We start from the raw sequence: 21,559 nt of genomic DNA, 5'->3' as shown, positions 1-21,559 counted from the left end.
TTTTGCAAAATATCGGATATCACGAGCGGTATGAAAGCATATTTTTTACGACTCAGCGAAATTGCAACTTAGGATGAGCGCAGAAACCCTCGTAATATATATTTTTTAATTCTTTCCTGCAAACTATTCTGTGCCAGTCAGTGGAAAGAACTGTTTTGGCTCTCGGCATATTGCAGAAAAAAATTGCAATCATGTTCAAAGCTCATGCGTTCCATACAGGGCGCATTTCAAAGCAGTAACGGGAGAAGAAGGACTCAGAATTTGAGGCTGAACAGTTGCTCGCTTTTTATCGTTTCGTTCTAATACCGTGAGAGAAATTTCGTGCTTCTAGTTTGGCATGCTTTAGTTGTGTGTAAAAATATGCTGGGTTTCAAATATAGCGAAAAACGGTATAATTTGATACACATTTCAAAACAATCATCACGGCCGCTTTTCTTTAGAGTTTCCTTCTGAGACCTTTAGCACATTGTATTTCTACAGAAAAAAAAAAACAGAGGGCTACATTGTGTTCTGTCAAACTATGCAAGTAACCTCCTTGGTGTCATGTTTTGTTCAGTTACCATTACTGGATATTGTCTGTTAATGGAAAGTTATTTATGTTTTCCCGCATTTTCGTTGCGGCCACATAGGGGACATCACGCCCCAAAGCTGCCGCTTTTACAAAATCAGCGCAACGTTTATTTCTGTTCTACAACTCATTGTTATGCACTGTTTGTTCACAACAGAATGCGGCGCAGAGAATCATTCTTTATAACACTAATTGTGAAATAGATAACTGTTCCTTTTTCGAGAATAGAGAGAAAATGATTTCCCATTTCCTGTACTGAATAACGCCGTTTGACGGGCAGCCTTCACGTTCGCACTCTTTCTGGCTCGGAGACTTCAGTGGGGCGACTGAGTGAACCCACCATAGCGCACTGGCTTGTCGGCTACAAGACATCTCTGAGGCCTCTTTGAAACCGTCTGAGGGATTTCACTGGTTGACCGGCAGCGCTTCTTTAGGGGTGCTTTATTGCAAGCGACTACTCTACCAATAATATCAATTTGAAAGGCGAGCAAATGTAAAGAATTTTTTTTTCAGCAGTAGTGATTGTTCATTAAGAGATATGGCAACCAATTATTGTAGAGCGCAAATTAATGAAAACCGAAGTCAGCCGATGCGGATAAAATATAAGAAGAATAAAATGCTTAGCGTGTCGACGCCCCTCATACTTGGCATTGGAAGGTAACTTTAAGACTTCCAGAGCCGGCGTGAGATTTTTAGCGCACCACTCCCCCTTTCAACTGTGTCAACTTCACCTGTGCTCACGACGGGTGTAGCGAAGTTAAGAAAGCTTTCCAAACAGACAAGAACCAGATGTCCACTTTCAGAAATCCTCGCGTAAGAGCTTCATCCTCCTCCTATGTTGCGCTCTTTTTCTATCTTAGTGCTCATAATGTCCCTCGCTTGAAGTCCCCTCTCTTTTATTACTGCAAAAGTCACCGTCAAAAAAATCTCCCCTGGCTGTCTACACAAAACAACTCTTCAGATCTTAAAAATCATCCAAATTCCTGCTTTCAGATGAATGACTTTTGATATCTGGAGCTATTAACGACATGTAGTAGAGTACTTGCTCACCAAAATAGCATATCGGGTGAAGAAAACGGCATTTGGAGCCTTTGAGAATTAATGCGCTATGTCTACCCTTGTGGACGCGAATCTCAAAAAGCCCACTGCAGCCGTCTTTTGTCTATGACAGTCAAAACTTAAGAGTTATTTCAACATAAACCAACATAAGAGAGAGCGTTGCGAAAGTAAAGGCAATTATTCGTGTTTACATTAAACTTGCGAGTGCGTACATTTACATTTTTTCCAAACACCTTTCATTGTAACTGCGAGAGATGCAGGCTGCAACCACATAGTGTGACAGGCAGGTTCTAAATGGGCAGGGCGCGTGGCTCAAATGAGTAAGTTCGCCTTGTATACTGGAATGTATTTGGTCTTAGGTCGTGCCCTCTTCTGTGTACACTGCTCCTGGCGGGGATGTACATAGCGTGCGGTCTTGCACGCGAATCTTGTCTTATTTTGTGAGCAGCTGATACCTAAAGGGAAGGTACGCCAGCAAACTACGTGGAATACGCGTTCAATTTACCCTCCTCAAACGTACTCTCTTCCGTCCAGTCTGAATGCGATAGCACAGAAATAATTCGCGTTAAGGCGACGCGGGCGGCAGTTCCTAACCGTTTTGACTGGCTGCGATGCTCTGTTAGCTTTGCGTGGCCACTGAAAACTCAGCGGACTGCTAAGCCATCCATTTTGTGCCAAGCTTCCACGCGGTCATTTGAAAACAAGCACCCCCGGGATTTGTCATCACTAAGTCGACAACGTTGCTGTCGTGGCAAGTTTGTTCTTTTACATTTCCGAGCTCAGCGGCATGCCCTATCAGCGAACGCTAAGCACGACAGAAACAATAGAGCCGGGGGGCCCGAAATCACAGGGAAAGGGGGTAGGGAGGCGAGGAACGCTTTGTGTTGCATTGCAGTAGACCTGCGAGGCAATCTCTCTTGAGCGCGAATGTTGCCAAGCTACCCGCTGCTGTTTAATATGTCCCGCGGAATCCTGGTAGCCTATGAGACTTTTACTTTGAACAGCTTACTTGAAGGATGTCAGTGCACAATGCAGTCAGCGCACAACACACGCACTAAAGAAAAAGTCTTAATTGGTCGAGTGATACGGGCAGCCAGAACTTTGCGGGCGTCTTAGATTTCCAAGCCTGTAGGAATTTCCGCCAACATGCTGATAGCGCCAGTAGCGTAGACATATCAGCACATGGGCGGCCGGTTGTTTGCAGTGCTTTTAATGTTAGGAAAACCGAAAAGATACTTTACGTAGGGCATATAATCTCTTGTGTAGAATAGTAGCCCCGCGCCGTCTCGCACTGGGTTACGCGGTGCTCAGGTAGCGGGAAAGGCAGTCATCGGCTGAAAACTCGATAGGGCGGACACTTTTGCTAGGTGAGTCATTTTCGTGGGCATACGCCGCGTCGTTTTCTTTTTCCCTGTTAGCTGCGCTCTAACGCTGGAGATTTTATGGAAATTAACATTCAGATTTAGTATTCCTTACCCTTTTGTCTTTCGCTACTCGGTCAAGCGTTGATAGCTACACAGATCTGATATTTAGGTAAATTTTAGCAAACTTAACTTTCATGGTGAGGTTTGGAATGCATATTTCCGTAAGGAATACCGCTAGTGTAGGTGTTGTTACCCTCGTAACACCCGCATTTTCGCTGAAAAGTTGCCACGTACTACAGGGAACATTGCAAGACTGAACACAACAGCACTGTGATCGATTTTGATAGTGGAGGACAGCACATAGCACTTTTCCCTTGCAGCGCTGACAGCATTACGTGTTCCCGATTGAAGCCTCATTAAAGAGCACATAAAGAGAAGCAGCTTGGTAGAACAGACTGCTATAAGACACCGGAAAGGTCTCTTCTGGGGACCACCACCAGGAGGAGTGTCTTTTGCGGCAAAACGATGCTCACCCGACATCCGCATCAGCGACAGGTGCGCCAGCCCGCAGCGGCGCTGCCTTGGCGACTTCTTTCATGACGTTACTGATCTGAAGAGCGCCAGGTTGCGTCATCTTGTCGGGAGCTACTGGGGCCCCGCCGTCGGGGCCCTACCGAAGAAAAAGACGACGGAATTTGTTCGAAGGCATTGCATACATGTACACCACTGTGTGGGTGGTTTCCGCGAAGCATTAACAACGGGTTGTATTTAAACAACATGCTGATAGTTTAAAATGTAGCTGAAGGTTGCGTTTATATTGTCTAGAGAAGAAATTTTGGATACAGTAAGAAATCGAAAGAACATAGGATCAAAGGTCAGCCAGTGTGTTTTACGTACCATGGTAATACCGCTGCAAGTAAGTAATCTAATTAGTGTAGGATATGATTTGTTAACTAATTTTGCCAGTCAATACAAATCAGAATTGTCTTAGCCGCAACGCCAACGGTTTCCTGTGCCGAAATACTATTCGGCTGGTTTATTGCCCTATTCTGCAGACAGCAGTCTGATGGTGTCTTATACCGGGGCCTTAGAATCGGTGAGGACGAAAGTAAGAAGCACGAGATGCTGTCTTTGTTACCTGCTCCTTCCTGGCACTCATGTCGTGTGGAGGCTGCCCAGCGGTAACTTTCTTATCGGAGACCTGCAAGAACGCATTAGAGCGCAAAGCATAAGCTTCAGTACTGTTGGGCGCTTCTGTCAGTTGTATACCGGCAGTCCTACTTGAGTGTGCCCAATGCTCCTGATTGGAAGTTCGTTGTGAACATAACTCGTTAAAGTGCACACATAGAACCCCGAGGACGAGGATGCTCAAGGCAAGCAATGTAAAGCCAATGCTAACTTCATATTTGGCCGCACAGCGCCTAAGGGCCATTTTAAGAATTAGTATGAACTATATGTTTGAAGTCGCACAATTCACTAATTGTGTCATTTTTTAAAGCCGAATGAACGTAATTCCATATTTGTGCCGCAGGAAATTCTAGTGATTTCGACACTATAAAACGAGGTTTCAAAGCTCTTTTCCGTCACAGCGACTTCCACTTCTCAAACCTCACCGACTCTCGATTTAGGCAGGTTGGTAACGGTTAGATGAAAAGCTTGCCTCGAAACACTAGCAATCTCTACTGAAAGGCTTCTGTGTGAGCCACACATGCAAAATTATTAGAAGACGGACTCTGTAATACATTAAGTATACAGAAGTCCATATGCTTTCCGCTTGTTTCTGCATGGACTCCATTTGCTTTGCGTATTGCTCGCGCATGACGGACAAGACGTCGTTTAGGATCCGTATCACCTCCAACGCATTCGCACCTCAACGCATGCGTTGTCCGTATTGTCATCGTTGATTCCATATGCTCTTTATTACTTCCATGTAAGCCGTACAGAAGCCTTTGCGTCAGGCGACAGCCTGAGGAATTCGCCGAACTCTTTGTATGTTGCTCTTCGCTTATTCACGGCGCAACCGACATGTTGTTACATGTCTCGGAATCCCGCGTATAGATGCTGGGCAATGAAGTTGTTATTCAGACGGTGCCAGTGATGCGCATTTTTAAGACAGCGGCTCCTCAATTTCAATACCAGCAGACAAGCCGGTTTTCGCAGATCAAGCCCCTTTCGGCTGCGCTCTCTTCCAATGGATATCCTTCGTGCCTACCACGCACATGCAGTGTAAATGAGAAAGGTAGAGGGCACCCCGTAGCGAGTGGCATATTACGTGAAATGGCCGAAAATGGTGTGAATTTGACCTTGAGCTAAGTTATGGTCTACGGGGTTTAACGTCCCAAAGCGACTAAGGCTATGAGGGACGCCGTAGTGGAGGGCTCCGGAAATTTCGACCACCTGGGGTTCTTTAACGTGCACTGACATCGCGCAGTACACGGGCCTCTAGAATTTCTCCTCCAAAGAAATTCAACCGCCGCCTTCAGCTAAGTTAGAGGTCAGACCATGAAAAAGAGAAAGAAATTTATTTAATATCTAGGACTGGGAGTCGAACTCGCGTCTGCGTAAACAGATCTCCTTTAACGGTCACTCAGCGAGGCTATCACCGCTTTTTTTATCTTTATTGCCTGACATTGACACAACATTCAACAAAACAGATAATCAACAAAACTATGTACATACACACGGCACTGTCGTGGTGAGCCAGCATGAATCTAGAGCCTCCGGAATGGCTCTCGAGACGAGCCGCTGTGCAATTTGTTTGAATTTTGATCTGACTAGGCTATCGCCGCAGCAAACACGCCTCGTGCTAAACTGCACCACACTCTCGCGCTGTGCATTGGACAGCGCCGTCTTCATCCGGCGATTTTCGACCGTGGCGGCGGACCAACGCGTTGGATCCTGACAATATTGGACTTGACAGGACCAGCAAGTCAGCCGGCACGCAGGGAGACCACTCCCAACCCGGTGGGCCGATTTGTTGACTTTTTTTTTGGGCGTTTTTCCTCCCATCCACCATAGCGCCGCGACGCAGGTTCACGGCTGAACGCCGGCGTGCGGCGGCGGGGAGGCCGCTCCAAGCCAACATGGCAAGCGCAAACCAGCAACGCGACTACGACCCGGAAGGCATGGCATGGTCAACTGTGCCGCAGACCAGTCGGGACCAAGCCTGCAACGCTAATGTGATCCGGGCTTTCGAAAAAAGAGCCCAGAAACTCCAAGCCTGCGCGCAAGGGAAGGCCACGTCAGCCCACGGAGGCCACCATGCGCAACCCGACAAGGCATCCGATGAGCGCGCAGCCGGAGGCCCAAGGCAAGTCAAAGCTGCATGGAAACCCAAGTTTATCTGCAGGTTTAGGCCAGACGATTTGGTGCTAATCATCAAGCCATTAACGGCGACAAGCTTGAAGAACTTACAACACGGTGAGCTAGGCCTAGCCCTACGACAGCGAGTCGGGGAGGCCGAAGCGGACAACTTTTACTTCACAATATCCCCGGATCAAAACCTGATCATCGTGGGCACCTCGAGCATCCACGCGGCAGACAAACTGGTCGGGGACTTTGCGATACAACTGCAAGAAGGAGCAGACCTCCGTTTGCACGGGCACGTAAAACAGAGCGAAGACAACGTGGTTCACGGAGTCATCACAGTGGCCAATCTGGAAACCACCGAGACCCTCCGAGGGAAGGTGAAAAGCTTTCACGGAAAGAGCACCATCCTGGAGATCCGAAAGTTCGGAACTTCGAACAAAGCCAGAATAACCTTCGAAGGCAAGTACAGGCCCAGAGCTGTACCGTAAAACACGCAAGTGATACCGGTAGCAACGTACCGCCGCACCATACCAGCGTGTAACCTGTGCGGCACGGTGGGACATAGGCCAGATACCTGCCCGACACCGAGACAAGAAAACTGCGGACTCTGCGGAACGCAGGCCCCGTTTGTGGAGGGGGTGCGGTCCCCTAACGTGTGCAAACCAAAATGTGCGGTGTGTAGCGGCGAACACGCCAGGAAGTCAAGAGACTGCACGGCGAAATTCCGCACGAACGCGCAGCAACAACCCAGCAATCAGGAGAAAAAGAGGAAAAAGAGGAAAAAAACAAGAAAAAGGGAGGAAGCGGGAATAGAAGTCGATCAACCCAAGCAAAAGAGGACCTGGGCCAGCATAGTCCAGAACGGGAAGCAGCAGGTGAGTGGGACCGCCTCTCCTCCTCCTCCTCCCAAACCTTCCTCTCTACCCACACCCAACCCAGTAGAAACCGAGTTACGAAACCAGATAGCAGCCCTAAAAGCGCAGATCGAGGTGCTAACGAGCAAACTAGAAAGTGCGCTAGCTAAACCCCAGCCACCTCAGCAAGAGGAGGCGATGGAAAGCGACGCGGAACCTAGTCTTGAAAATAAACTAGAAGCTATTATGAGAAGGGTCCAGGAATCCATTCCTACCATAGTCTCACAACAGATAGCGAAAGCGATGACGGTTCGCAAATACGCTAACACGAGGAGACTCCAGAATCCCCGAGCCTACAGGATGCGTAGGGTGCTGAGCGAGGACGAGGAGGAAGACCACCAGGAGCAATTTCCCCTCCAGAATAACAATCTCCAGATACAACATGGCGAGACAAACTAAAGAGAGTCCCATAACTTTAACCCAGTGGAATAGTCGAGGCTTGAAATCGAGGACTAAGAGAGCGGATCTTAGGATGCACCTGTCTACGTACGAGCATATTCCGGCAGTAGTGGCCGTACAGGAACCTGGCGGGAACGTGAGCCTCACTAACTACAAAACGTTTCAACTCGACCCCCTAACGTGCATCTTTGTGCACAAAAATTTCACTGCAAATTTGGTAGATCTGGAATTACAAACCAGCTTTTCGCACGTGATGGTGACTCTTCTGCCACTGAAGAAGGAGGATTCACCGCTACACATCCTGAACGTGTACTGCCCACCTAAAGCAAAAAACGTAACCTTCTCCACACTCCTGAGCAGAGCTATCAGGGAAGCGGGACGAGACCCGCTACTAGTAATGGGAGATTTCAACGCGCAGAGTCCCTCATGGGGCTATCATCGAGAAGACATACGAGGACGGAAGCTAGCGGAGGCGGCGTCCGCGTTAGGTTTAACCCTACACACTGACCCGGCGTGCCCCACGCGGATAGGGAACTCGGTGCAGAGGGACACGTGTCCCGACTTAACCTTCACGAAAAACGCGAGGCGAGTGGAGTGGACGAATACGGAGGAAACTCTCGGTAGTGACCACTGCCTGATCACCATAACGATCCGTACGAAACCCCTTACCAGGCCTACGGGGCACACTATGTTGCCGGACTGGACGAAATTTAGAAAGGAATACGAGGTAAGCTCCATCCAGGAGCAGGGATATCAAGCCTGGACAAAACAGCTGCTGATCAACCTGCGTTCGACGGAGCCGCAAGTAAAGCTCTCAGAGGCGGTGACGGACGTGGACACCCACCTCCTCCACCTCTGGGCAGCCAGACGCAGCATGGTCAAAAGATGGCGTAGACAGAAGCATAACCGAAAGCTAAGAGCTCGGATCGCTGCAATCACTAAAGAAGCGGCGGAGTACGCGGCGCAACTCGCGGACGCGAACTGGGTAGATAGGTGCAACGCGGCCGCTAGGCAGATGTCTAGCAAAAACACGTGGCGCCTCTTCCGGGCGCTCATAGATCCAAACCAGACGCGCACCGAGACGCAGAAGCACCTGCAGAGAGCGGTACATGCATTTCAAGGAAATACGGCCCAGCTCGCACTGAAGCTTCGGGACCAGTACCTGAGCACGACCCAAGATCCAAGGGGAGAAGCTTACAGATACAGTGGAGCCCAAAATGCTGAGCTGGACGAACCTTTCAAAATATACGAACTCAAGGCCGCTCTAGCGAGGATGAAACGCGGGACCGCGCCAGGAAGGGACGGGATCTCGGTAAAACTCCTAGCCAATCTGCCGGACCGCGCATACGAATCCCTCCTAGAACACTTTAATTCGGTTTGGATGGGCGCAGCTCCACTTCCCACGGAGTGGAAGACGGCGCTGATAACTTTCATCCCAAAGGCGGGCAAGGCCATAGATACGGATAACCTCAGACCTATTTCTTTCACCTCGTGCGTGGGCAAACTGATGGAAGCTATGGTCAGAGATAGACTATCTGAGTACCTAGAAAACAAGCGAGTCTTCGCCGACTCGATGTACGGCTTCAGACCAAATAAATCGGCTCAGGACATCCTGCTGCAGCTCAGCAGGGAGGTACTAAACCCGATCCAACATCCGAACGGGGATAAGATAGTGCTGGCCCTAGATCTGAAGGGAGCCTTCGATAATGTGACACACAAGGCGATCCTCACACACCTATCAGAGACGGGAAGCGGCAAGAATGCTTTCGAGTGCATAAAACGCTTCCTCACGGACAGACAGGCCTACGTGAGGATCCAGAACGCGGAACACGGCCCCTTTCTTTTAGGCACGAGAGGGACGCCACAGGGAGCGGTGCTATCCCCCCTGCTTTTCAACTTGGCAATGAAGAACCTGCCGGTCCACCTGGAGAAAGTCCCGGGTGTGCAGCACGCGCTGTACGCGGACGACATCTCCATTTGGACCACGCAGGGCTCTCTCAGAGAAATGGAGGCCAGCCTGCAGGAGGCGGCCACCGCGGTGAACGAGTACGCGAGAAGATGTGGCCTTCATTGCTCCCCTCAAAAATCCGAATTCGTGCACATTCGCCCCAACAAAAAATGCACAAACAAGATAGAATTGAGACTTGGATCGAAACCGATACTTGAAAGAAAAGAAATTAGAGTCCTAGGTCTTTTTATCCACCAGCGTAGGCTGGCGACGACCACGCTCGACAAACTAAAGAAGGTGGGAGATCAGGTGGGCCGAATGGTCCGCAGAGTCTCGAACAAGAAAGGGGGATTGCGAAGCAAAGACGCCTTGCGGCTGGCCAATGCCTTTGTAACAAGCAGAATCCTGTACTCGACCCCCTATCTCCGCCTCAACAAACACGACCAGAACATCATCGAGGTGATAATAAGCAAAATGGCGAAGAAGGCCCTCGACCTCCGGATAACCACATCTAACCTGAGACTCCAAGGTCTGGGTATGACGAACTCCTTCGATGAACTTAGAAAACCCCACCTCACAGGTCAATACACGCGATTATCGCAGACGCCGTCGGGACGCCGCCTTTTAGCCCGTCTGCACATAGAACACACGACTCTAACCGAGGAGAGAGTAAGACTCCCTCAGGAGTGGCGTTACGCCCTGCACGTAAGACCACTCCCAATTAAGATGTCCAGGGACGACCACGAGGGTAGACGCAGGGCCAGGGCAGAGGCCTTAGCTCACCACTACGGAAGGAAACCCGGGGTATACTACGTGGACGCATCCGGCCCGCACCAAGGCGGGTGGTACACGGCGGCGGTGATCCACGAGTCCAAAACGGTTAACGGGCTCACCTTGAAAGCCCGAAACGTAACTCAAGCAGAGGAAGTCGCCATCGCATTAGCGGCAACACACTCCGATTCCAAGACAATCATAACCGACTCGCGAGGGGCGTGTCGGAACGTCCAACAGGGCTGGGTCCCGTACCTGGCCTACCGGCTACTGCAAAACAGCTCGTACGTAGGAGGTCCATCCCACCGCTTCATAGTCTGGGCTCCGGCCCACTCGGGGCTAGGAGGAAACGAGGCAGCAGATGCAGCCGCCCGCGCGCTCTCTAACCGGGCAACCTCGTCCCCCGCCTCCTCTGAAGAATTAGCGGAAGCCACGCCCACCTACACTTACAGGGAAATAACGCAGTTATACCAAGATAGACATAAACTGTACCCCCACCCGTGTAAAGGATTAACGAGAGCGGAAGAACGCCTGTTCCTCCGCCTTGTCACGAACACTATGATGTGCCCGGCCTCGCTAAAGCACTTTGACCCTGCCTTCTCCGGGGAGTGCCCGCACTGTGGGGAGAGGTCCTCGGACCTCTACCACATGGTGTGGGCGTGCCCCTCCAACCCTGCTTTTACTCCAAACCCAAACCCCACCCGGGAGGACTGGGAGGCGACCCTACTCGCCTGTTGCGACCTGAAAGCCCAAAAGGCAATGGTCGAACGAGCTATGGCGGCAGCGGAAGCCACTGGGGTCCCGTACTAGGGACTCCACCGAGTGTTTGTGAGGGGAAGGGCACTAAGCCTGACTCCAGAGCAACCTCCATGTAACTCCCTCTTTTCAGAGGAAATAAACGTTTTTACCACCACCACCGTCTTCATCAACTTCCATCTGCTCTGTCCCGCGGCAATACTTCTTCCTCTTAAGACATGTCATACACCCACATGGGGGGTTTGGCCAAAGTGTAGTGGCTTAAAAAAGGAAATTTCTATAGGCGATCATGACAAAATATTAGCGACAAGTGTGAATTTTGAAAAAAATTTGTCGATGAAAAACGACATAAGGATATTTAAAGTAAAAAAAAAAACAAATTGAATTTTGGGGAAAAATGAAGAAGTGGAAGGATTTTTGAGATGTAGAAGAGGAATGCCAGCGGTGATAGTGCTGTTCTTTGCGGCACAAAACTTGACTGATAGTAAGTATTAGAACATAGCGTTTCCTCTGTTCAGTAAAAGTATCTGTCCTTCAGAAATTCAGATATCCACGCATAAATGTAGGTGCGAGGAGGTAACTGAGCAAGACTGTTAAGTAATGTAGTATGTTCTACACTATCGTAGATCTTTGCTACATCGAGTCACCAAAGCTGAAACTTCTCTTCTGCTTATCGAGAGCCGGATTATGCTCTCTAGATCCATATGCGCGGACCATATGGAGCCTCCGCCACTAAAACCAATTTGTGCTGAGCTGAGACCGTTAACATCTTGAACAGGTCTTGTGAGGCGACTATGCACTATTCTTTCTATTAATCTGATTAAACCTGAAGTTGGCGCAGTTGGCCGAATATTATCAAGACGTATCCTTTCCCTGCGTCTTTCACCAATAAAATAATTTTCACTATCTTTCAAATGCTTGGAATCCATGCATTTTTCAACGAAGCATTGACAATATCTAAGAGGTAGCTTGTAAAATTCTGGTCTAAAATTTTAATCGTACCAACAGCGACACCATCTTGTCCTGGAGCTGTAGGATTCAACATTGCCAGCACTGAGAGGAGCACTGATGCTTAAACCTCGGTATAATCTGACTAGGTTGAGATATTGCACTAAGGGACGTTTCTCTGCGTCTGGAAACGTAACGTAAATCCCTGAGCAACATGCTCCATGGTTTCCTGAGGATGATTTGGTGATAACACTGTTTAAGAAGTGAGGTGAAGGACCGGAGAACTCTTCTTACGTTCTGTAAATCTCCTCAGGGCCTTCCGATTTCGAGTATTGGAAAGATATAAGTTCAAATTTTGGTTATACTCCTCCGTCGCTTTTGCCATTGTTGTTTTGAAAGATGCCTGGAAAAATTCGTAATTTAACCAATTAGGAGGACTCTGGTTGTAGCATAGCCTCTTACAGGTCGGTTTTCTGAGACAAAAGGCCTTTTCACAATCTTCTGCCAACCAAAGAGATGGCTGTTTATTAGAGGCTGCGGGGGGCACAGTGAATGTTGAATGGTCTACTGCATTTTGCAAAATGAAACCGTCTGCTGAGCTTTGTCATACCGGCTTGTACTCGCTATAGAGGCAGATGAGGCAGAGATCAAATTTTTATAAATATTGTGGTTGACAAATCTATGCATTACACAACTATTTTTAAACGAAGATAACCAGATAACAAAAATTATAAAAGTGTTCACTAGATGTACCGGAATCCTCTGTCGACCAATCAGGCACCTCTAGCCTATCTGCTGATAATGTTAAGTCAATGGATGAGTGAGCCACCCCTCGCATAAAGGTTATTCCTCTGGAATTGCAGCAACGTAGAGCATTTGCAGATAGCCACGACCAGAGAAGCTGGCGGCAAGAATCACTACGACTTCCCCAGTTACTATGGTGGGAATTAAAATCTCCAGCAATGACTACACTGCTTGCACGAGCCACCAAGCTGTCTAAACAGTCTGTCCTGTGTACACCTAAAGGAAAATAGACATTAGGATTTGTAATATCGGCACAATGCGGAAATGAAATTTTGATCGCTAAATGCTGACAGTCAGGGAGAAGACTTTTCTTAGAGACAGATGCCTGATGACATATATGCTTAGATAACATAGTTGGCAATCCACCTCCCCTGCCAACACTTCTATCTGATCTGAAAAGTGAAGTTTCTCATTGAAAATCAATTATACAGTAATAAACATGTTCCTTCCAAAAGCACGACATTAGGGTTATGTTTGTGGATACGTAGTTCTAGATCTGCAAGAGCAGACAGTACGGAGCAACTATTTCATTGTAACACTTTGATGCCTTCCATGATTATGGACCAATTGAAGAGGCAGAAACCACCTCTTAGTATATCAACCTGGGGAAGAAGTTTGGGCGGTCCTTTTTTAGCTTTAATCTGGAGAGAACGAGATTTAGACGGTGACGAGGAATCATGGCGCTTACCCGTACGGCACGACATTTCGACATTTTTTGTGCGGATGTCGGTGCGACGCGACATGCACTGCTAGGAACGGAGACGTTAGGTGGTACCTGGGAAGCATCAGGAGGTGATGTTGTGCGGCTAGCACTAGCTGCACAAGCTGGAACGGATGCAGGCGTTGCTGCCAGAAGGGATGTTGATGGTGACATAGACTAAATTGCAACGAGCTGAGCAAACCACTCAGAAAAAGTGTTTAACATTCGTTCGGCCACATTTTAAGGTCTTTTTCTACAGTGTTCCCAATTGAGGCAGTCAAATTGGACTCAATTTTCTCAACAGAAGCGCGCACGCGACTAGCATACGAATCTTTTTTCCTGTTAAGAGGAGCGTAAGCATCGGCTCTTGAGCACCACTTCTCTGATGATCTCTAAGAAGCTACGCTCTTCACTGCATTTCGCGCAATCGACATCATCTGCTGAGTGGTTGTTGCTGGAGAAGCAACAGTGAGGCTGGTTTGAGGTGCAGTTATCAGCAGAATGACCTCCACAGAAATGGCAGCGGGTTCCGATTTGCATGTTTTGTCGCTATGCCCGAACCAACAGAAGTTGGTGCATTGAAGAGGACGCGGTTGCAGAGGGTCCACACGGTATACAACTCACCAAATTTTTAGTTCATCAGGGCCGAAAAAGCCAGTAAAAGTTGTTGTTACAGACTCAGCAACAACATGCGAGCCGTTTAACTCGGCCAGTGAATGCTTTCGATGGCAGTGAGCTGAAAATTTTGCGCTGAAGCAAGTCTGGTACACAAGCGATGTCTGAGGGCTTGCAGACAATGCCTCAATTTCAGAGATATGCATATAGCGGGCTGCCAAAGATCTTAACTCCTGTTGAATTAGTTATGGGGATTTTCATTTTGATCGCACCCCCGCCGATTGGGTTGAGAGCCACGGCAATTTCCACAATTCAATTTTTTGCAAGGACTCAAATGCCAGGCTTTGGGCTGGCAAGCTGGCAAACCAAGCTGCCAACCCTCCACCTGGGGAGGTCAACGACACATCTCAGCGAAGCGCACCTTCAGGTCCACATGAACTACGTCTTAACGTAGACCTTGGTCAATACCCCCCAACGCACAACGGACAACGCACAACGCACACAATGATGAACAAGCCGGAACCTCTAGGACAAGCAAAGAACAGCAGCAACCAGCAAGGACAGGGACTGCCTGCGCACCGTCATCTTCTACGTAGCGGAAATCCGCGCTTTCGCCTCGATTCGAATGTACCAAACATCCTCTGTACATAACTGTTGCGAAATATTATTATTCACATGAGCCAACTATTCTATTATTTGGCGGTAAGAGCCTGTGAATAAATCGTTAGCTAGTATGCACTCGTCCTGTATGTATGTCGCTCGTTGTGTCGTGTTTGTAGTGAAATTCCTTATGGCTTCAAAAGGTAAGAACTAAGTTGCCTGTTAATCAACTCTGGCTAATGTACCTTTCAGTGCCTGTTTTTCAGAAACCTGTAAAGCTAAATTTTTATCACCCTACACACATCGCGCCTCAGAATATGCAGTCGCCTTCTGGCCCGACAACACCAATCAGTCTGGTTGCATCCGGGCGCTTTTATGTTACGTTCTCCATCCTTCCTTTGTCTCCATAGAAGTCAATAGCGAAAAAAATGCAGAAATGCGTTGGCATCTCCGGTGCGTTTCCACTTCAACAATCAAGATAAACCGAGATTGCGTTTCTTTACTATACACCTTATATCGAACAACGCCCTTTTCTCCACAGGTAAGAAAAGTTTACAACCAGCGCTCCACTAAGAAAGGAATTATATTCAAATAGAAAGCCGCTGAGCCTTCTGATGTGCGTAGATTGACCATGCGAAAGGTGGCTCCTGTTCACCCTGCGTAGATGGCTGCATCATACACGCTCCCGGTGACAATGCAGGCGCCCCATCGGTGGTCTGCTCAGTGAAGATGAGTAGAAGTGACACAAAACATTCGACAACGATGTAGGTGCACCTTGTAATTGTATTATTTCAGATTGCGTACGCCACTCATTGGTTCAACTTTCCTGGACGTCTAGCGCACTTGGAGAATTCAAATTCTTTATTTCTGCCTTGTAAACATACAGACAGCGGAGGCGCAGAAAAAGCTGAGAAACAGCTTGACTAAGCCGCAGCCCCCTTTCGCTTGGCAGCAGCTTGACAGCAAGGCTTTTAATACAAAAGGCAGTTGCAAAGCGTGATAACAAGTATACAATACAAGAGAAAACGAAAGAACATTATACAATATTGACACAATATTCACATTGGGTAGACACAGGTAATGGCAGCAAAGGAAAAAAAAAAAAAGAGAAAGAAGAAAAAAAAACACAAAACAAAAATCCTACATGCTAGCATACAAAGCACGCAAAGATCTGTTTGACGAACTGAAAAGGTCAAAATTATTATATATATACGCGTTTAGCAGGGACGGAAGAGTGAACTGCAGGCGTTCTCTACCCGAGTTTAACCGTGGGGTCGGGACTATCCATGTCTCCGCATGCCTTGTTGTGTAGCTTGCATCTCGGGTATGTAGTTCAGCAAGTTTACGTATGTGGTTTACATTTCTACGTGTTTCGAGTTTAAACCGGACACTCAAGCGATATTTATACAAGTTGTGTATTTTTAGCACACCACTTTGTAGAAAGAGATCTTTGCTTGGCGAGTCCCAGGGGACATTGTAAACATGACGAAGAAACTTTTTCTGAAAAATGTAGATACGCTGAAGACAGCTAACCGTAGCTGTGCCCCACACTAGATGGCAGTAGTTTAAATAGGAGTAGAAAAGTGAATTGTAGAGGAGTAACTTTACTGTTCTTGGAATGACGTATCTGAGCCGACTTATGACTCCGGTTATTTGAGCCAGTTTCGTGACAATATGGTCCGTGTGGTGTTCCCAAGACATGCTGGAAGAAAAAACTACTCCAAGGCATTTAAATTGTTCAACTATGTCTATACGTCGCGAGTTTAGTTTAATCTCGATGGGGGAAGGAAGTACTTTGTTTTTAGGATGAAATATGACAGCTTTTGTTTTCTTCTCATTTATACGCATGTATCTGGATTCGGACCACTTTTGTAATTCACTCAAGGTGTCATTGCATTCCCGAACAAGGAGATCAAGATCATTTCCAGTAAAAAAGATGCTAGTGTCGTCAGCGTAGATAATAAATTTTGCGGCGGAGTTAATGTTGGAGATATCATTTAGGTACATATTAAAAAGTAATGGTCCCAATATACTACCCTGGGGAACGCCAGAAGTAACAAGTTTTAGTTCAGATGTCACATTGTCTATGCTTCCAGTCCACGAATACCACAACGCTCCAAGTGTTTCAGGAGTACACTGTGGTTTACTAATCGAATGCTTTCGAGAAGTCCACGAAGACACCAATAACAAAGGCCTTATTTTCAAACTGTGTTAGTATATATTCCTTTTGTTCGAGTAGTGCTAACTCGGCAGATTATTTTTACAAAACCCAAATTGATTAGGTGACAAAAGGTCATGTTTATCAATAAAATCAGACAACCGTGTATAGAGAACTTTTTCAAAAGCTTTCGAGAATATTGGGAGTATCGATACTGGTCTATAATTTCCTAAATCATTGCGGTCTCCTTTCTTATACAAAACCGTTACTTTGGCTATTTGCATTTTTTTAGGAAATGTGCCCGTAGTAAAGCATAAGTTAAATATATCTGCAAGAACAGGGGCAATAACTCTTATAACATGCTTGACAGGCCTCACTTGAATACCGTCAATGTCACAGCTATGGCTGTTATTTAGGCTTTGTACGACTGATATAACCTCCTCTGTCGTAACTGGGTTCAGAAATATTGTGTCCCTATTGTAAGAGCTAAAATAGGTGTTGAAATCACTTGACGGGGTGTTATGGGCAAGGGTGGTAAAAAAGTTGTTGAAGGCATCTGCCAACTCTCTGCCGGATACATCTTTGTTATCAAGCTTTAAAGCCCGCGGGGCAGCCTGTGGTTGCTCACGCCTCAGTAAGAAATTCAACCTTGACCACAACAGATCGTGGCGACCATTTTTAATTTCAAGAAATGTCGCGAAGTATTCCGCACGAGCGAGACGTAGCTTTTTTGTTAATCTATTTCTGTATTTCTTAAAAATGCTTAGGTCATCTGTTGAACGTGTGTTTAAAAAGATTTTGTACAGTTTGTCTTTCGTTTTAATTTCTTGGCGCAACTCAGAAGATATCCAAGGTTTGCGAGTTTTACGCTTTATTGCACGCACTTTTAGCGGGAAAGAGGAATGGTAGAGCTGTTTAAATACTAGGAGGAACTCATCGTAAGCCTCATTTGCGTCACTGGTAACGTCAATACTATCCCACTCAACTTGTTCTAGTGAACTGTGAAATGAATTGAGGGTAGCATTGGTTATACTTTGGTACTTCGCTTTCTCCTGTCGGTACTTTACCAGTCTAGTCTTATTTATGCATGCAAACACTGGAAGGTGGTCACTGATCGCACATGATATTACGCCCGACTCAGCTATCGGTTGGGAAAAGTTCGTAATCAGCAGATCAAGAAGTGACTCACTTTCTTGTGTTACCCTTGTTGGATCGTTAATAAGATTAATAAATCCGTTCGAGGCCAAGACTGCGTTAAAGTCTCTAGTAGAGGAGTTATCCTTCAACATATCGATATTAAAATCACCTCCAGCTATTAGAGTGTATTTGTTATCTGTTATAAATGAAAGAAAACAGTCGTAAAATTCCAGAAACCTAACCATATTTCCCTTCGGTGGACGATAGCAAACCGAAAACACGAACCTGCCAGTACAGGCTGATAGCACTTCAAAATCTTCAGTAATAAGACTGTACGAGTCCAACTTGTCGCATTCAATGTCATCTGACACCAGTAAAGCCACTCCACCCCCCCGGAGGCCGGAGCGGTTCAAGTAATAAGTTTTGTAATTGCTCATCCTGAAAACGTCGGAATCATCTGTGCTCCAAGTCTCACTGAGCATGATCAAAGAAAAAGGAAATGAAAATTCGCCAAAGAACTCCTCTAAGCACAATATCTTGTTTTTTACAGAGCGTGCGTTCAGGTGAATAGCGTTAAGCGTTGTCAGCGCAACACACGAAGCAGTGCGGTTCAAGTCACTCGGCAGATAATACATCTGCTGCATTTCGATTATGTTTCAAGAAGAAACTCGAAAGATACCATGCTGAGTGCTATAGCCGATCCAAATTGCTCTTTCCCTTCACATGAATGGCACTCATTCCCTCACTTCGCCTAACGAAAACCTTTCCATTGACATACCAAGTGAACTTATAGCCTTTTTCTTTGGCACAGACTTTAGTTGCCTGAAGCAGTTCTCTATTTCGGCGTGTTAAATTTTCTTGCATGAAAATGGGCGGGTCGCTATCTTTTAAGTTCTTCTTATTCTTCAACCAGTTTTCTCTTGTAGCTTGCTTCGCAAAACGCACAATGATGCCTGGCGTCTTATCACGTTTAGCGGGAAGTCGATGAACAGTTGCTATCTCCGATTCCATCAAGCGAGGCACTCGAAGTTTATCAGCCACGTTATTCAATATGACTGTTAGATCCTCATCCTGCACTTCTTGTATGCCATGCAGTTCCAAGTTCAGCTGCCTGCTTCGGAATTCAAGATCGTGTATCTCCTTTTCAAACTGAGCTTGTGCTGCCTGATTTAAGTCATCCTTTTTCTCAAGCTCCGATATCCTCTTCTTTAGGTCCATGATATCAGCCCCTTGATGGCCGACCTTTTGCTCAAATTCATCAAACTTCGAAGATATGAAGCTAAGAGACTCCTCCATGCTTTCAATTTTTTCTGCCAGGGGCATCAGCCGCTCTAACTTTTGGTTAATTGAGAAGAGCGCAAGTTTGATATCTGTTTCAGAGCCACTACTCTCTTTACTACATGTATTGCTACTTCCTGCACTTCTGCATGATGGGCACTGCCACGCTTTCTTTGTGGCCTCATACTTCGATTTGAAGGTCTTTTCAGTAAGACCAGCACATTTTCCAAAGTGATAGTTGCTCTCGCATTTGGAATTGTGAATACCATTCCTCACCTTTACGAAGTTGCACAGAGAAAGTGCTCACCTTGGAGTCTGCGTGCGGGTCTTTCATGGCTGAGGGGGCCCCAGCGGCACCGGTACCCATGCCCGCAGCTGGCTTCGCGGCAGTGCCGTGTTTCCCTGTCCATGGCACCACCTCTTGCGCCGGCTGCTTCAAACGTGGTCAGAAGACAGAAAAAAAAATAGCTGTGGTTCAACTACTGCTGAAACTTGAACCTGGTTGGAGAGCGAAACCTATGGCGTGTCGGGCAACTATAAGCAGCTTGCCGTCTGTAACGCTGAGTGCGTTCCGGACACTGTATAGGCAGCGCACCCACCCTGCCACCCTGGCAGGTGGCAGTCAATGGTTGATCGCGAGAGTTTTCTCACTCAAAGAACGGTGCGGCCTATTCCTGCAGTGCCGCTGTCTGCCACAACGTTTTCAGCGCTAACCCAAGCTGGCCACATCTCTCTCTCAACACCCTACACACCTAAAAGCGTGATTCAGGCGTCCACTGACCCAGAGGCCCAATTATGCGCACTTCCTTTCGTTAAAATCACCGCAGTCTAAAACGTCAACGCCTATAACAATGAACGCCTATGGCTTCAATGCCGCGCTTCTGCCACAACGTTGTCAATGCCAAATTACGCTGGGCACATCTGTCACCATGTCACATCTGTCAATACTGCCACGTAGCTTAAAGCACGACTGAGGTGTCCACTGTCCCCGGGGGCCAGTTATGCGCCTTTCCCTTGCTTGCGAAGATGCCGCTCTTCATCGGCTTCGTAGCTTAAAGCGCGACTAAGGTGTCCACTGTCTTAGGGGGTCAGTTATTCGCCTTTGCTTTTGCTTTAAAAGTTCAAGGTCATTTGAAGGTGAAAACTGGTCGTACGGCGAATCCTGCTCTACGTACCGTAGTGAGGCTTTCGCTTCAAAGTACATTCGATGGAAGAGACAAATAAAGCACATAGGGGTTGACTGGGGTCAGTTGCAACTTAACAACTGAGACCGCGGAACACAGTCGTGGTGTTGCAGCAAGAATGCTCTCTCTATACTACTCATTTCTCTGCCCTAATTACAAAGTATATATTATCTGGTTGTCAAAGGGTAGCATGCTTTCTGCTGGTGATCAGAGTGGTGCTGACAATTATTCTCATACTCCTTTGTAGGACGCCAGGATATGCTCGAGAACGAGAAAAGGTATTGGAAGGTATTCTGGTATGTATCGTTTGAAGTGGAATTAATCCGAGAAAACACTTTGAACGCATCAAATTGAACGAAGATTTTGGGTAATAGAATGTGCTGCAAAACTTGCCGCGCTATATGTACACCACTGCTGGCACGCGGTCTTACCATTTAGTAACGCGAGTGGGAGCACGCACGGTAGTGTGTAGAATGTCTGAAACTACTCGTGTTTTAAGCGCCTTATTTCAAAAGCTTTCCTCATTTTCTCATGAGAAGTTAGTAAAGTTGCTTCTAAAGTCCCAGCCGAGTTGTTCTGCCTGCGTGCAGAAATTTGCTTCCATAATAAGCAATTCTCTTGGAATGCTACGCCAGCCGTGTCTATGGTTTTGCACTTATGCAACTGTGCCTGCTGCCAAAGCCACGCGTGTACAGTGAATTTGCTGGCTAACCGCTCATGTTCTGCACACATCCCCACCTAACCATTTTCAAGCATAGTTCGTTGGACACCAGATGGCAGGAAGGCACTAACTAGCCCAGATGAGGAGCCTCCCTTAGTTCGCATGTAAATCTCTGAAACACTTTGTAAGGCATGTACAGGGATGGCAGAAGTTCCCAGGCCACAGGGTTTCCTTTTCAGCGGCTTATCCTCCCATTCATGAGAGCAATAAAGGTCTCAAAGTTATCACAGGTAGGAATGATAGTTGTCCTATACTCTATATAAAGATTTTGGGCTTCGGGGGTGTCGTAAAAGGCTGACTATAATGCGTGAAAGCACACAGTGTGG

The 21,559-nt window shown here is 47.1% G+C and overlaps 2 protein-coding genes across 2 annotated transcripts in view; one reads left to right on the top strand and one right to left on the bottom strand.

Annotated features, from left to right (window-relative positions):
• Window positions 1-21,559, bottom strand: part of LOC149361157 (acetylcholinesterase-like) — a 99,649-nt gene that overhangs the window by 62,483 nt on the left and 15,607 nt on the right. The window contains exons 4-6 of the mRNA XM_089572596.1: window positions 19,636-19,761; window positions 4,130-4,192; window positions 3,525-3,661 (exon numbers count right to left, since the gene is read on the bottom strand). Coding sequence (XP_089428722.1) covers window positions 3,525-3,661; window positions 4,130-4,192; window positions 19,636-19,761 — 326 coding nt within the window. The remainder of the gene's footprint in view (window positions 1-3,524; window positions 3,662-4,129; window positions 4,193-19,635; window positions 19,762-21,559) is intronic.
• Window positions 8,431-11,142, top strand: LOC149361158 (uncharacterized). The gene has a single exon (XM_089569458.1). The coding sequence runs from the start codon at window positions 8,488-8,490 to the stop codon at window positions 11,140-11,142; it is 2,655 nt and encodes an 884-aa protein (XP_089425584.1). The 5' UTR covers window positions 8,431-8,487.

The sequence above is a fragment of the Amblyomma mixtum genome, chromosome 2 (genome assembly GCF_055824585.1).
Source record: "Amblyomma mixtum isolate Tamu chromosome 2, ASM5582458v1, whole genome shotgun sequence".
Classification (NCBI taxonomy): domain Eukaryota; kingdom Metazoa; phylum Arthropoda; class Arachnida; order Ixodida; family Ixodidae; genus Amblyomma; species Amblyomma mixtum.
This window is presented reverse-complemented; position numbering and strand designations above follow the sequence as displayed.

Coding starts and splice junctions, on each gene's coding strand:
- LOC149361158 (XM_089569458.1), top strand. CDS start 8,488: ATGGTCAAAAGATGGCGTAGACAGAAGCATAACCGAAAGCTAAGAGCT.